The sequence below is a fragment of the Merops nubicus genome, unplaced genomic scaffold (genome assembly GCF_000691845.1).
Source record: "Merops nubicus isolate BGI_N331 unplaced genomic scaffold, ASM69184v1 scaffold19645, whole genome shotgun sequence".
NCBI classification, from domain to species: Eukaryota; Metazoa; Chordata; class Aves; order Coraciiformes; family Meropidae; genus Merops; species Merops nubicus.
In genome coordinates, this window is record NW_008611815.1 from 44,362 (window position 1) to 59,983 (window position 15,622).

At 41.4% G+C, this 15,622-nt stretch overlaps 1 protein-coding gene across 1 annotated transcript in view; it reads left to right on the forward strand.

The window, feature by feature from the left end:
- The window catches only part of TENM2 (teneurin transmembrane protein 2), a gene marked incomplete at its 5' end in the record, with an annotated part of 57,963 nt that extends 44,319 nt beyond the window's left edge, over positions 1-13,644 (forward strand). The window contains 5 exons of the mRNA XM_008941352.1: positions 187-422; positions 4,979-5,275; positions 6,161-7,775; positions 10,393-10,523; positions 11,755-13,644. Of these exons, the coding sequence (XP_008939600.1) occupies positions 187-422; positions 4,979-5,275; positions 6,161-7,775; positions 10,393-10,523; positions 11,755-12,516 (3,041 nt within the window). The remainder of the gene's footprint in view (positions 1-186; positions 423-4,978; positions 5,276-6,160; positions 7,776-10,392; positions 10,524-11,754) is intronic.
- Between the last annotated feature and the right edge of the window lie 1,978 nt (positions 13,645-15,622).

Sequence of the window (15,622 nt, forward strand, 5' to 3'; positions counted from 1 at the left end):
CACTACTGGTCTTTACATGAATCAGTAACATCTGTAATTTACACCATAGTAACACGTAAATGGTAATTGCAAGCTGACTTCATTTAACATCAACAGGAGTGCGATAAAAAAAAACAATCAAATTAAGCTGTATGTTTTCTTTATGACTGGTGTAGCTAAATTATTTTCTTTTCATTATTGCTGTAGATCAAGTGAGGAACAGCTACCAGCTCTGTAATAATGGTACTTTGAGAGTGATGTATGCCAATGGCATGAGCATTAGCTTTCACAGCGAGCCTCATGTCCTGGCGGGGACGGTGACTCCCACCATAGGACGATGCAATATTTCTCTACCAATGGAGAACGGCTTAAACTCAATTGAATGGCGGCTGAGGAAGGAACAGATTAAAGGCAAAGTGACTGTGTTTGGAAGAAAGCTCAGGGTAAGTAGAATCTCTCATTGCAACAACGATTGTTTCTTCTGTGAGCAGAAAATTAATTTCCGTTTTGAAGGACGTGTCTTTCCTATTTTTACTTGTTAAAAATGTACAACTCTGGGATTATCCTTGGTCTTTCCTTTATTTGAGAGGTCAGTTAACAGCATAGGATCATCTGCTGCAGTCAACTATAGAAACTTCATTACTAGAAGTAGTCTAAAAGAGGTTGGTAAAAATACCCAGAATATTGCTGCAAGTCACTCGGCTTCTGAGGAGAGTGGAGGGGGCAGGGTGGGAAATCCGACCACTCACCATTGGTAAAAATACTCTGGCACACTTGTCACAGCCGGTCCTGGGGAGCAAACACAATTGCAGCTTAAGCAGTTACATTCTGCTTCTATAAAATCCCCCTACAGACTCATTGGGACAGGCACATTGTGTTTATTCCCTTTCCCAAATGGCACGATTGGAAAATAATTGCCATAATTACAAAGTCATAAGCATAGGATAAGAAAGACACTCAGGTCATGTAATCCATCCCCTGCCAAATTAAAGATCTGCTGCAGCCAGATTAATTCCTTTCTGTGCTTCACTGGCCTGGTTTTCACCCCTTAAGTATCTAAACTTTCACTGGCTGCTTCAGTATGTAGTTTTGGAAGGGCTTTTAGGTACCAGGCAGAAAACAAATGTATCAAATCCTGGTTCTTTTAATAATTCTTTCAACATCATTGGCATGAAATACAGTTCTATGTATGATATATTGCTATTATGATATATATCATATAAATGATACGTTAAATGCAATATGTGTAAACAATTATGGAACAATTTTTTTAAATAGGAAGATTCGAAAGTTGAATTGTGGTCTTTTCCTACTGCTTAATGTCTAATTCACAGTGTTGAATTAACGAGTCTTTCCTTATTCTCACAAATGCTCAGAATGCACCTACTGGGGAGAGGGGGAAGGTTAGACAAGAAATAGAATGAGATTAGCAGCTAATCCTTAATGACTAAATTTCATGGATGCGTAATTGATTTTTGATGTGTTGACCTGCAGAAGTTGATCATAAGTAGGAAAACAGATCAGCATTGCATTTTGACTAGGTGTTCAAAATAAAATAAATAGGACCCCGAAATGAAATCACTGTAATCCTACCTCTCAATACTAAAAATTTAATAGAGGTACTTGCAGTAATTAGCTGAAGTTAAATACGTTTTAGAGCTGAAACCTTGCCTGAGATGGGTTTTCTTGCATCATGTTTATGCAAATCAAAACACTTCTTTATCTAGCAACACCTCAACATTTAATTGTCTAGTGTTAGTCCCTGTAACAATAATCACATATCCATTTAGCTCTTTTTAAATGAAAATCACTACTAGATTATAACAGGTTGAGTGGACTGAAAATGAAATTTGAAAATGAGGGAAAAAGCGTGGAATTTATTTGCATCTCATTTATTCTATTTCATCTTTATAAATTGTTTAGTGAATGAAATGGAGCGAGTGTGTGGGAGCACTGGGGGAGCTGGGGGCAGGCTGTGACAGGTGGGTGCAGAGCAGGGACACGGCTGCAGAGCTGCCACAGCACCAGGACACCCAGTGTGAGAGTGTGCAGAGCCGTCTCCCAAATCCCCAGTTCAGAGCCAAGTACTACTGGAAGGGATTGTCATTGCAGGGGTGTCACCTCTTACGAGTACTTGCTTATAGCCCTTTTCTTCAGCACTTATAGGGGGCTTCTAAGAAAGATGAGGGCGGACTTTTTAGCAGGGCCTCTAGCAATGAGACAAGGGGTGGTGGTTTTAAACCAGCAGAGCGGAGATTCAGACTAGAGAGAAGGAAGACATTTTTTTGCACTGAGAGTGGTGAGCCCCTGACCCAGGTTGCCCAGAGAGGTGGTCGATGCCCCATCCCTGGAAACATTCCAGGTGAGGTTGGCCGGGGCTCTGAGCAACATGCTCTAGTTGCAGATGTCCCTGCTCCCTGCAGGGGGGTTGGACTAGATGACCTTGAAAGGTCCCTTCCCACCCACACTGTTGGATAATTCTTCAGGTAGTGCTGCTGTCTGTGCCCCCAGCTCTGCTTGCTTGTGCTGTAGGCACATCACAGCCCTGCGTGTCTGCCTCTGCAGATGCCTGGGCAGACTTCATTAAGCTGAGAAACGAAGACCTGCGCTTCACCTTTCTGTTATCCCACCTACTGTCGGCTACTATTTTATGCACCACACGTGCAGTGTTTCGCAGTAGTTTCAGATAAAGTTTTGATAAGGTTCTTTTCTGAAGAGCTTTTGTTACAGTGCAGCATCATGTAAGTTGCAAGATCATCACCCAAAGCATAGAGGGCTCGTTCTTACGGCCACTCATTCAGCAGCAGCCAAAGGAAAGACAGATGTGCTTGTAGGTACTGGAACAAAAGAGCTCTTTAGGTAGTCTTCAGTCATGATACTTGTAATAGTGTTATTACTGAGCCCAGGAAGAGTGGGAGTCAGTCATTCTGTTTGGGTTACTATATAATTAATACGACACTACAATTACAGTCTCTGGTTTTCCTTATTTTACAAATGAAAATGAAGTTACTGAATTATCCAGGCATGGGCTTTATCCTCCAAGTAACATTTGTGTGTGTGCATAGCTCTTGTCTGTGTGTCATCATTTAAAAAGCCCTAATGCTTTCATTTTCTATGGCAAAAAGACTAATAACCTTTATAATAGCTTTGAAAAAAGAGAGGATACTTGGACTCAGACTTTCCTACATGCAGGTTATAGTTACTGTAGAGAACGGAAGAAACTCCAGAAATCCCAACTGCTTTATGAAGCTTCAGAAATTAAAAACCAAAATCAACCAACCAAAACCCTGAAATCTAAAGTTCAGTTTGTAATCTTTTTGAAAGACTGATTTTTTTTTTTTCTTTTTAGAAAATGTGCACATCCTTAAGAAATTGGGGTCTTTCAGTCCTACAGTAACCCTTTAATGTTATTGTTATATGATTTTGAGGGGTGAAAGCTCTCTTTTGCTTCCCCAAGAGCTCTCTGAAAGAAAGGGTTTTGATATCTCTATCATCACTTACAAAACTAGAGTAACCAGTTGAGAAATTACTGATGTTTGGTTTGGCTTCCCTGGCTTTATTTCCTTTACAGTGGGTGAGAGAATATGATTTATTTTGCCAAGGTATTTAAAAAAAAAAAAAATCCTATCTGTTTTTTTGAATCACAGGAGAAGTTGTTGCTGGGATAACCTTTGGGAAAACCTACAGAAAAGAGCTTTTTCTAATAATTGCCCACTGAGGAAATGCAAACTGTTAAAGAGCTAAATTTTATTAATGGAAAAAATTAGGATAATGAGAGATAATTTGAAATAATTATTTCTTTGCAAACACGAGATTGTATTAATTTTAAATTTGCTTTCTGTATAACTGAATTCCTATGGAGTTGGTTGGGATGGGAATTGGGTCTACCCCTGCCAGTGAAAATATCTCAGAATAACTTTTATGTCCTTGAGAAAGGCTCAGGGTTAATTTACATATTGTTTGATGTGCAGTTTAATTTTGGATAAGAGAAAACGTTGCTTAATCAAAGCTACTGTAAAATATAAGCTGAAGAGCAAATTCCCAGAAACTGATGAATACTTTTTAAGTAGTCATTGCTCTCAAATTATATCTAATTTAGAGACTTCTACTTTATTAATGATGCATCTACAATTAAATTACTTTAGAAGCTTTATCAGATTACAGCATTAGCCTGAATTCTGTGTCTTAGCCTCCAGTGAATATATTTATGTATCTCTCATTATAGCACTCTCATAGAAGCCTCTCCATTTGGCATTCTTATGCTCCTTTGTTTCTTTTCACTCTTTCATTAATAAAAAATCTAGGACTGAAACACTTCATGCTGTACTTGGAGTTGAAAATTGCAATTGAACAAGGTGGAAAAAAAAAATTAACCTAATTATTTAGCATTTTTGTTTCTCAAAACTAGAAGTCCATCTTTTCCAGCCAGTATGATCAGGATTTTTAATCAGAAGAAGTGAAGCCCATGCCAAGTGATCAGGTTGCTGAGGGATCTATTGAATATTTGAAAGTAAATGAAGAAAACTTTAAATTAATGAGTTTATAGGCAGGTGTTGCAGCTTCAGAACCAAAGGGGCTACACCTCTGTTAAGACACTGAATTTTAATTTCTTCTATTGTTCTTGGAATTATTGTAGGGACAAGGGCTAAGAACTGCTGATGGCAGAAGTAAAAAGAAATTAGTACTATGCAAAATAATTAGTTCCTCTGCTAAGTGCTAACAATCTGCACTTTAAGTGTGCAGTGTGTTTGTCTGTTCTGAGAACAAAGGAAGCTTTCCTCTGCAAGATTCCAGCTCCCGTGTTGCAGGGAGATGGGAAATTACCCATTAAACCACTCAAAGTTACATATTGGAACAGACCGAGAACTAGGAAGTGAAAGCCAGTGGATGGGAAGACATCCAGCCCTTCCCAAAATTGTGAGGAAGTTGAGTTCTTCTTCAAGCCCACGGGGGTGTAGCATCCACTGCTCGCTGAACGCAGCTTTCTTCCACGCCACAGGTGCACGGGAGGAATTTACTGTCCATCGACTACGACCGGAACATACGCACAGAGAAAATCTACGACGACCACCGGAAATTCACGCTGAGGATCATTTACGACCAGCTGGGACGGCCTTTCCTCTGGCTGCCCAGCAGTGGCCTGGCCGCTGTCAACGTGTCTTACTTCTTCAACGGGCGCCTGGCCGGGCTGCAGCGCGGGGCCATGAGTGAAAGGACAGACATCGACAAGCAGGGCAGGGTCGTATCGCGCATGTTCGCGGATGGGAAAGTTTGGAGCTACACCTACCTAGAAAAAGTAGGTGATGTTGTTTTGCCTTCCTGCAAAGAGACAAAGCACCGTTCAGCTGCATTTTAAGCTCTGTACATAACAGACACAAATTTTCCTACAATTTTATGTATTCCAGCTGTCAAGAATTGCTTCATACCTGGTCTCAAAATTCCTGACTTTTCAATCAGTCAACTGAATCTGACCAATTTTTAGTGGGCAATATTTTGGTCATGGTTTGTGTCTTTTGACATTTTCCTGAAAGGAGTTAGGCTCCCACATAATGACATAAACTAACAGAGTGGATTGTGCTTAATTAAGACCCAAAATGCATGACTAAATGTGACAAAAGGTTTAGGTAGAAATGGGTAATTCATCTCTAATTATTATTTATTAAATGAAAATATGGTAATGCATTTTTACTTAGCCTAATTAAAACACTTCAATCATAAAAGTCTCTTTAATACTTCAAAATTGTATCATATTTTCCCTTTCCCTTCTATGAATCTGTCGTTTTAAGCAAAGCAGAGCTGCTGATCTCTGCTTGTTTTCTTGCGTGTTGCGCAGTCATAGTTGTGAACTACAGCTGCTAGCAGGAAGATGTCATATCATGTATCTAACTCCTCTGCATCCCTCAGAAGAAAAAAAAAAAATCCTATTTAAGGGAGAGTAGCTCACAGGTTGCTAACCTAGATTCTCTCTAGAGTGCCAGCATACTGATGTCCGAGTAGAAGATCATCTCATGTGCCAATCTGACAGTATTCCTGAGCAGCTTTGTGCCCCTGACTAACGTATCTACTTCTCTTTCTGTTCATTTAACATAAATGCCTCTTCAGTCCAACTTTCTTTACCGCCCACTCGGAAAACACATGCCAAAAGTTGATAACTGTGTGTTATTTTTTTTTTCTCCTGCAGTCGATGGTGCTACTGCTTCAGAGCCAGCGACAGTACATCTTTGAGTACGATTCGTCAGACCGGCTGCACGCAGTGACCATGCCGAGCGTCGCTCGGCACAGCATGTCAACCCACACCTCGGTGGGCTACATCAGGAACATCTACAACCCTCCCGAGAGCAACGCCTCCGTGATCTTCGATTACAGCGATGACGGGAGGATTTTGAAAACATCATTTTTAGGTACTGGACGACAAGTTTTCTACAAGTATGGAAAGCTCTCCAAATTATCTGAAATTGTTTACGACAGCACCGCAGTTACTTTTGGGTATGACGAAACTACGGGTGTCCTGAAAATGGTGAATTTGCAAAGCGGAGGATTTTCTTGTACGATCCGCTATCGTAAGATCGGTCCTCTCATTGACAAACAGATCTACAGATTCTCCGAGGAAGGCATGGTGAATGCGAGGTTCGATTATACCTACCACGACAACAGCTTCCGAATCGCAAGCGTCAAGCCCATAATAAGTGAAACGCCTCTTCCTGTTGATCTTTACCGTTACGATGAGATTTCTGGCAAAGTAGAGCATTTTGGCAAATTCGGAGTTATTTATTATGATATAAACCAAATCATTACTACGGCAGTTATGACGCTGAGCAAGCACTTTGACACCCATGGACGCATTAAAGAAGTGCAGTACGAAATGTTCAGATCCCTGATGTACTGGATGACTGTACAGTATGACAGCATGGGGAGGGTGACTAAAAGAGAGCTGAAACTTGGTCCGTATGCCAACACAACCAAGTACACCTACGATTACGATGGGGACGGGCAGCTGCAAAGCGTGGCAGTAAACGATAGGCCAACCTGGCGTTACAGTTACGACCTGAACGGAAACCTTCACCTCCTGAATCCTGGCAACAGCGTCCGGTTGATGCCTCTGCGCTATGACCTGAGGGACAGGATCACGCGCCTCGGTGACGTACCGTACAAAATCGACGATGATGGATTCCTGTCTCAGCGAGGCTCGGATGTATTTGAGTACAACTCCAAAGGCCTCTTGACAAGAGCTTACAACAAAGCAAACGGGTGGAGCGTTCAGTACCGTTACGATGGGCTTGGCCGAAGGGCTTCCTGTAAGACCAACCTGGGACATCATCTGCAGTACTTTTATGCTGATCTTCACAATCCAACAAGGGTAACTCACGTCTACAATCATTCCAATTCCGAAATTGCCTCTTTGTACTACGATCTGCAAGGCCACCTCTTTGCAATGGAGAGCAGCAGCGGGGAAGAGTACTACGTCGCCTCTGATAACACAGGCACTCCGTTAGCTGTGTTCAGCATCAATGGCCTCATGATCAAACAGCTTCAGTACACAGCATATGGGGAGATCTATTACGACTCTAACCCTGATTTCCAGCTGGTTATTGGGTTCCATGGGGGGCTGTATGATCCTTTAACCAAACTTGTCCATTTTACTCAAAGGGACTACGACGTCCTGGCTGGGCGCTGGACGTCTCCTGATTACACCATGTGGAAAAACATTGGAAAAGAACCTGCTCCTTTCAATCTGTACATGTTCAAGAGTAACAATCCTCTCAGCAATGAACTGGATCTAAAGAATTATGTGACGGGTGAGACTTCATTACATTTCTTATAAATAACTCCACAGTTTGGAAGTTGATTTGGGAAAGAAACCAGGCTTCTTACTAGCCATTTGCTGAATCTCCATCAAGGTTGGGCCATTTTCCTTTTTCTTCTATGAAGAGGCTGGCCTAGTCCTGATTCTGTGATACTGCTCCTCACAGAATGAAAGGCACACTAAGTAAGAAGCTACAATTAATTGTGGGTGGGAATAATTTTGCCTAAATATTCAATTTCAGCACAGCCATAGTGCTGCTTTTCCTGTTGAACTAGTACTGTATGAAGATGTGTTTATTCTAATTTTATATATTTAGAAAAGAAAAAAAAAAGAAAAGAAAACCACCTACGAGAATTGCTGGCAGGCTTGTTGCAAAATCAGGAACCAGAACTGCTCAGCATCCCTTCACTTCAGGGCTACTTTGAAAATTGACTGCTGACTGAGCCCATGGGCACATTATGAATTAGCACCAAAAATTTATTTAATTAAACCTCTTTTCCCCATTTAACTTCTAATATGCAAACAGTCTTTAGTCTTTAAAACAAAAATCTTGATTTTTTTAAAATTATTTCCTCCTGATAGACTTCAGAATGTGTAGAGCTGAGAAAGAAAAACAATAAAGTATTTTTGATTGCATATGTTAGAATTGGGTAAAACTTGTAACCTCTTCTTAATTAGTAATAATTTTTCACTTAGTGAGATCACACAACACTTGAACTAGCTGCTGGCAATTTCTAAAAAGAAAGGTAATTAATATGTCTTCAGAAAAGCTTTCTGAGAATTGAGTATGCAGTATACAATAATTAGAGCAGTGATATAATTTTTTAAAAGGAGCTGTCTGAATTTTAGCAGTAATTTGAATTTCAAGAAAAGTGTGCATTTTCTTCAAAGAAAATCATGGTAAATTTCATTAGTACATTGGGTCCTAATCATATGTGTAATATACCTTAGGTTCTTACCTACCTTAGGTAGTTATTTTTCAATTTTAATTTAGTGCTGTTTGATAGCATGGAAATGCTGGTGACTAAAATTACCTTGGGATCAAATTTGGTTTCCCTAAATTCAACAAAACTCCTACTCCCATCCACCACTGTTCAATGCAGATTTCCACTGTCATCTTATGACATTGTGCAATGTTCTGAAATTGCATTCATTTAATTTATCCATCCACTGGATGACATCTAGGAAGATATATTACAGGCAGTGTAACATGCACCTTGCAGTCCATGACATAATTCACTGATGATTAAAATATTTGTTGCTGTATGGGCTAAACAGATTATCTTGCACAAGTGATGACGGTGGCACCTTGGTTACCAAAGTTTAAAATCAGCCAAACAGGAAACAAAACAGAACAAAAACCTTCCCCACCCCAATCCCTTCTTACTGCTGACCCCTGACACTGCTTTACTCACAGGTTTCGCTGGAAAGGAATTCCTGCAGCAAGTGCAGTGCTGCGAGGCGCATTGCCAAAGCACAACAGGAGGACCTAGAAGCAGTTACTATTGGGTTTTTTGTGGAATTAGAGCAGCTGAAGTGAATTGTTCAGGAGATACTGTTGTACTATAAGATAAATTGAAGCCTTACAGGAGCAGTAACCCCATGCTGTCCAAAGCTAGAGGAAAACCACGGTAGGAACTGTGGTGAGAGAGACATACAAAGATCTTCATAGAAGCAGAGTCTTTTACTCCTTATTTTAGTGTCAGAATGGCTAAGAAAGGATGGCTTTTCCTGTCAGAGGTCTATAGCCAAGAAGTATTACACTTTTCAGGATTACCTCTGCTAAAATTTCTGGGAAAAGAGGCTTTCCAGCAGGAAGCAGGTGCCATGTCATGGCTTTTTTTTTCCATTAAAGCATCATTTTGATAACTAAAATACATCATTAGTTCATAATACCTGCTGAGTGAGACCTACTGTTACTCATTTACTTACTTAGCTTTTTCAACTAGGTATGAAGACAAAATTTTACTAGTCAAACCCAGAGCTGGAACTTCCCAAACTTCACCCCAGAGCTGAGCTATAACCCTCCCATGCAGCTCCTACTTTTCTGTACTGGGCCTGGAGGGATGAGGAAGATGTTCATGGTGACTAAATTTAGACGTCTGAATTACAAGTCTAGCTTCTCACTGTATTTAATGGAGCCTCCCGAGACCTGATGACAGCTAATAGACGTAGGACACAGAAAAGATGCCATGTATTTTCCCAAAGGACTTTGCAGATGTTTTTTTAGCAGTACTAACCTAATAAAACATCATTTTACAATACAGTTTATAGGCTATAGTAGCCACATCAGAAGGTGTCAGAGATGGAACAAGTACTGCATACAGTAAAATGTTTCGATAATCCATGTGTTGTAATGGAAAAAGAAGGAAGGAGGTGGTATGTCTGTGATGAACTATTTAGGGTAAATTTAAAGCAGTATTTCCCGTGCCTGCTCGTGATGGGTAACTACAATTGTGTCAAGTGCCATGCTGTAATATAAATTATGGGTTCTACTACTACTTGAAATTAAGGAGGTCAATGATGGATTTCCTAATTTATTTTTTTTTTAATTTCTCGTATTTATTACATTGATTTCTGACTTTCCCTGCTTACTTCTGATTTTTTAGATGTCAAAAGCTGGCTGGTGATGTTTGGATTTCAGCTTAGCAACATTATTCCTGGTTTCCCTAGAGCAAAAATGTATTTTGTGTCACCGCCATACGAGTTGTCTGAGAGTCAAGCATGCGAAAATGGACAGGTAGGCAGAAAGTCAAAGTTATTTTTCTTGGTAAATTTGCCTCATGCTATGAATAGAACTGCTGGCTCTTATGTAGTTACAGCATAAGGCCAAGTATTTATTTCAGTATAAAATGAAGTGAGTATAGCTAGATTTTATACTAATGAACATATGTCTTTCTTGCCAGCCTTGGTTGTTATCATAATTACAGTGTCATTAGTTTGTCTTTTATTGAGTTCTTCCTTGATTAACAAGTTGTAACTCGATTAACTTGATTAGCAATGACAAAGGGAGACTTTGTCAGGGTAATTTGTCATCTGTTGTATCTTTGGTAAAACCATCCTACTAACATATGTGTTGCAATAAACTTAGGTTGGTATTTGCTGAACAGCTAAGAAACCGTTCTGCATCTCACCCCGTAATAGGACTTCTCATCATTTTTTGCCTGACGCTTTTTGTAATTAGAGGCTTTGATTTGTTACTGCAGTTGCTACAGTTAACTTCAGCCACAGCATTCATACATGTCAGGTTAAGGGTGGAAATCGTATATGCTTTCAACCTTCATAACAAATTCAACCCATTCACAACCCATTTAATAAATTTAAGAAGAGTACTAGGCCAATTTCAAACTTAGTCTTTGCTAGGCATACTCCACATTTGGGGTAATACAATAGGAATGATCATCTAAGCCTAAACATACTGCTTGCACAGGCTTCCAAGTCATTGGGAGTCTAAATCCCCTCTTCAGGAATTGCTTTGGTATTTTGGAGCCCAGATCTCGTCTATGTTCAAAAAGACATCCATATGTTATATTCACATGTGCTTTAGTCATATATACTGGTTGAAATCTGAGCAAAAGTATCCAGAAGTTAAGTGCCTTCCTTTAATAGATGGATTCTGTTTGCTCTGGTTAAAACTGTGCTAGGCTTGGGTCTTATTCTTGTAACAGATACTATATAATTTGCCAAAATTGAGATGTGTGCTACATATATGCTACAAAGGGTGATTAATGAGAAATATTTTATTTGGTTTCACTGGTAGCAAAGTAAATTGGCAAGCGAGTACTTGCCTGATTCTGAACAGGGTACGTATGTGGGCAGGGGACTGGAGGTGGGCTTCCCATCACGTAGAACTCTTCGCCACGTGGCTTTGCTTTGAAAACACAGGGAAAAGATTACCACTGGCCTCGGAGATGGACGTTTTCAGATCTGTATCTTCTTTGTGTTTCCCTGTTTCGTTTTGCTTTCCCCAGCTGATTACAGGAGTGCAGCAGACGACAGAAAGACACAACCAAGCTTTCATGGCTCTGGAAGGACAGGTCATATCTAAGAGATTACACGCCACTGTTAGAGAAAAGGCGGGTCACTGGTTCGCGACGACCACGCCAATCATCGGGAAGGGAATCCTCTTTGCTGTGAAGGAGGGCCGCGTGACCACCGACGTCTCCAGCATAGCCACCGACGACAGCAGAAAGATCGCCTCAGTCCTGAACAGCGCTCACTACCTGGAGAAGATGCACTACAGCATCGAGGGGATGGACACCCACTACTTCGTCAAGATAGGCTCGGCCGACGGCGACCTGGTCACCCTCGCGATGACCGGCGGGAGGAAGGCCCTGGAGAGCGGCGTCAACGTCACCGTCTCGCAGCCCACGCTCCTCGTCAACGGGAGGACTCGAAGGTTTACGAACGTTGAGTTCCAGTATTCCACCCTGCTGATCAACATCCGCTACGGACTGACCCCCGAGACGCTGGACGAGGAGAAGGCCAGAGTGCTGGAGCAGGCTCGGCAGCGGGCCTTGGGTGCGGCCTGGGCCAAGGAGCAGCAGAAGGCACGGGACGGTCGAGAGGGCAGCCGCCTATGGACAGATGGAGAGAAGCAGCAGCTTCTGAGCACGGGAAGGGTCCAAGGTTACGAGGGATACTATGTCCTGCCCGTGGAGCAGTACCCTGAGCTAGCAGACAGTAGCAGCAACATCCAGTTTTTAAGACAGAATGAAATGGGAAAGAGGTAACAAATTAACCTGCTGTCATCCTTTGCTGGATGAATCAGTAGTCCTAACTGTTATCTCCTCTCCTAAGGAGATGAAGACCTAAACGGGGGCACTAGGCTGAGCTACTCTGGGATAGTAAGTGGCAAAAAAGCTCATTTTTTGAGTTAAATGCTACTGTTCAAGTGATTACAAACCACATCCTGAAGTGGACTAAAGCCAGACTGAAAACTCTAAGCGTACAAATTAAAAAGTACCCCTGAAATATTACCCACTTGTTCTGGGTCTAAAGAAAAACAAAAAGAAGGCCTCGTATTGTATTACCTCACTCCATTCACACGTGAGCAAACTAAGAAATCCAAGTGGGCCACTTTCACTAACCAGCTGATGAAACACAGATGATTCAGACTGCTTGTTTGATAAATATCCAAGAGGTTTTCATTTAAAGCAAAATACAGGTGCATTTAAAACATGACTTTGGGGTGATTTGTGTGTAGCAACTGGAGGACAATGAGAATGCAAGTGAGAGCGCACTGGAAATAGTAAAGAAATATATATTTAAAAGTAACAAAACCACACTTGCACTCTGCCCCTCCACTTGTCTGGCCTGAAGCTTAACTTATTCAAAGAGGGCAGAGTGTAAAGTTACATTCAAAATGGTGGCTATAAATCACTACAGATAAATTTCATACTCTGTTTGTCTTTGAAGATTTCCATTGTGGACAGTATAACACAGTTACAGGGTGTAGTCTGTTTAGATTCAGTAGTTTGTTGGTATCAGTTCCAGTAGAGCTGTGGGCATTGTGTTACACTATTGCAAATGGGCACCACGTCAGATCACCCTGTACATACATCAGCCAGAAGGCACAATCACTGTTTCAGATTTAAAAATTATTAGTGTGTTTGTTTGGTCGAGAAACTGAGACAATCACATTACAGTCACCACAAAAAAAAAAAAAAAAAAAAAAAAAAAAGTCTAATAAGAACTTTGGTACAAGAACTTTTTTGTAATATACATGTATGAATTGTTCATTGAGTTTTTATATTAATTTTAATTTGCTGCTAAGCAAAGACTAGAGACAGGCAAAGATAATTTATGGCAAAGTGTTTAAATTGTTTATACATAAATAAAGTCTCTAAAACTCCTGTGAACTATGTCTTCCATTGTGACATCTTTTAAAAATGAACAAAATACTAGTGTCTTGCATCACCTGGTGCACACAGCATCTTTTATGTCAAAATGACTTGCTGTTTTTCTACTGTGGATTCTACAGAGGGCTGGTCCCCTCTGATCTCTAAGTAGGCAATGTCCTACATATGCATCACCCAAAACTCTGTCTAGGACACAGCAGAAAATTGGTAAATGCTTTAGAAATTCCCTCTCTGCACCTCACGACTAACAACCCTCAAACTGCCGAGTTTCAATCCTGTAATTAGTTCAGTTGCACTAAAGTAACACCCAGGCAGCTGGGGAATGCAGCAACGTAATATTCAGTGCAAGAGGGAAGGCTGTGCTGCGAGCCAGGGAGCCTCCGCGAGACCTGGCTGCTTTGGGAGGCTGCTTATTTCTACCCCCTTTAGAAACTGGAGGTAAGATCAAAGCCCCTCTCTTAAGCAAACAGTTACTCCTGATGATGTTAAAAGGGAGCCATCCATCAACCAGAGCCCTGCTGCTTTTATCTCATTTAAGTATGTAGCTAGGGAGCTCTACTTAATTTTGAGAACAGTTTTGCTTTTGGGGTTGCAAATGAGGGTTTTAATGATTCATGATACCGACAGAGATGCTTGAGTTGATTATGGGCATTAATTCACTCCAGGGCATTTTTAAAGCAGAACAATTCAGTGGCTGTGTTGTATAACACCTACAGCACTCAAAGTGCATCTCAGGTTTGGTGTGCAAACAAAAGCCAACCCGTTCTGACCAGAGCACTACACCTCTGTGTTTGCCCTGTGCAGTGGAACCCCCATCCTCTGGAGTCCTGTATGTCCATCACTGCAGATGTTTTTCTGTGCTGATGGACCTGAAGCGCTGGTACATTATCAAACTATTCTTTACAAGAGAAACCTCTTTTAAAAAGTATCCTTACTTTTTTTTTTTTTTTTTTTTTTTTTTTTTTACGGAGGCATGAAAGATGAAGTCACAAGGCAGAGACACTTGTCATTATCACAGGTTTTCTGGATTGCCCCTGCCCTGTACTGATAATCTGCTTTGGTAATTTTTTGGAATTTTTTTTTTTTTCTTGCAGTTGAGAGGATTGAAATAAGAACCTGTTGCACAGTTCCTAATGTCCTTTGTTCTGTTACCATTTTCCCAAAGCTGAAAGTCTTCAGAATTCAAGATTCTGCTACTTCAAAAGGAAACAGTTAAACTAAAAGTGAGGTTCCCTTTTTAATATTAGTTACTGTGGGAGGAGATGTAACAGGTTTGCAGGGGATGTAGTCCCTACCCGTCTCTCCCAGCCGGTCCTTCTGGCATGTTCACCCCAGCATGTCCTGGTACCTGGAAGACTCTCAGGTGGTGCATCACAGGCGTTGGAAGGCTTGCTGTGTTTTGCAGTTCTGACAAGAGCTAGATGCTCTCAGGTCTGGAAACAGAGCTAACTCTTAGAGGCTGTACTAAAGAGCTTTTCACTTAGCAGACGGGGAAGGGAAGAGAACTCAACTGGTGTGACTGTGGCCAACCACTTCCTGCCTCCTCTCCTCTGGTCCTGTCTGAGTTGCCCCTGTTTCTTCAGGTATCTTTTTCTCCCTTTTCCTTTCTGCATTCCTCCCTTTCCTCACTCCCCTCAAATTGGCATCTTCTGTTCCTCTCAATCTCTTGCTTGTCCTCTCTCCTCCTTGTTACGCTTTTCCAGATGGAATAGGTGGTTAACCGAAAGCAGCACCAAGGAGACATGAGCTGGGATCCTTCTTATGGGAGAGTGGTTCAGTGGTGGCTGGAGCCAGGACATTGTGGCTGTGTCCCCAGCAGTGGTGTGACCAGGACAGGCTGAGGGCTCCTCACTGTGGGAAGGTGCAGTGCATGAGCCCAGGCTAGGCCAAGAGCTCCCAACCTACATTTGTCCTTCTGACTCACTCAAGCATACGCTGAGGTGTCTGTAGAGCAAACACAACCCCAGGAACAGGCTTC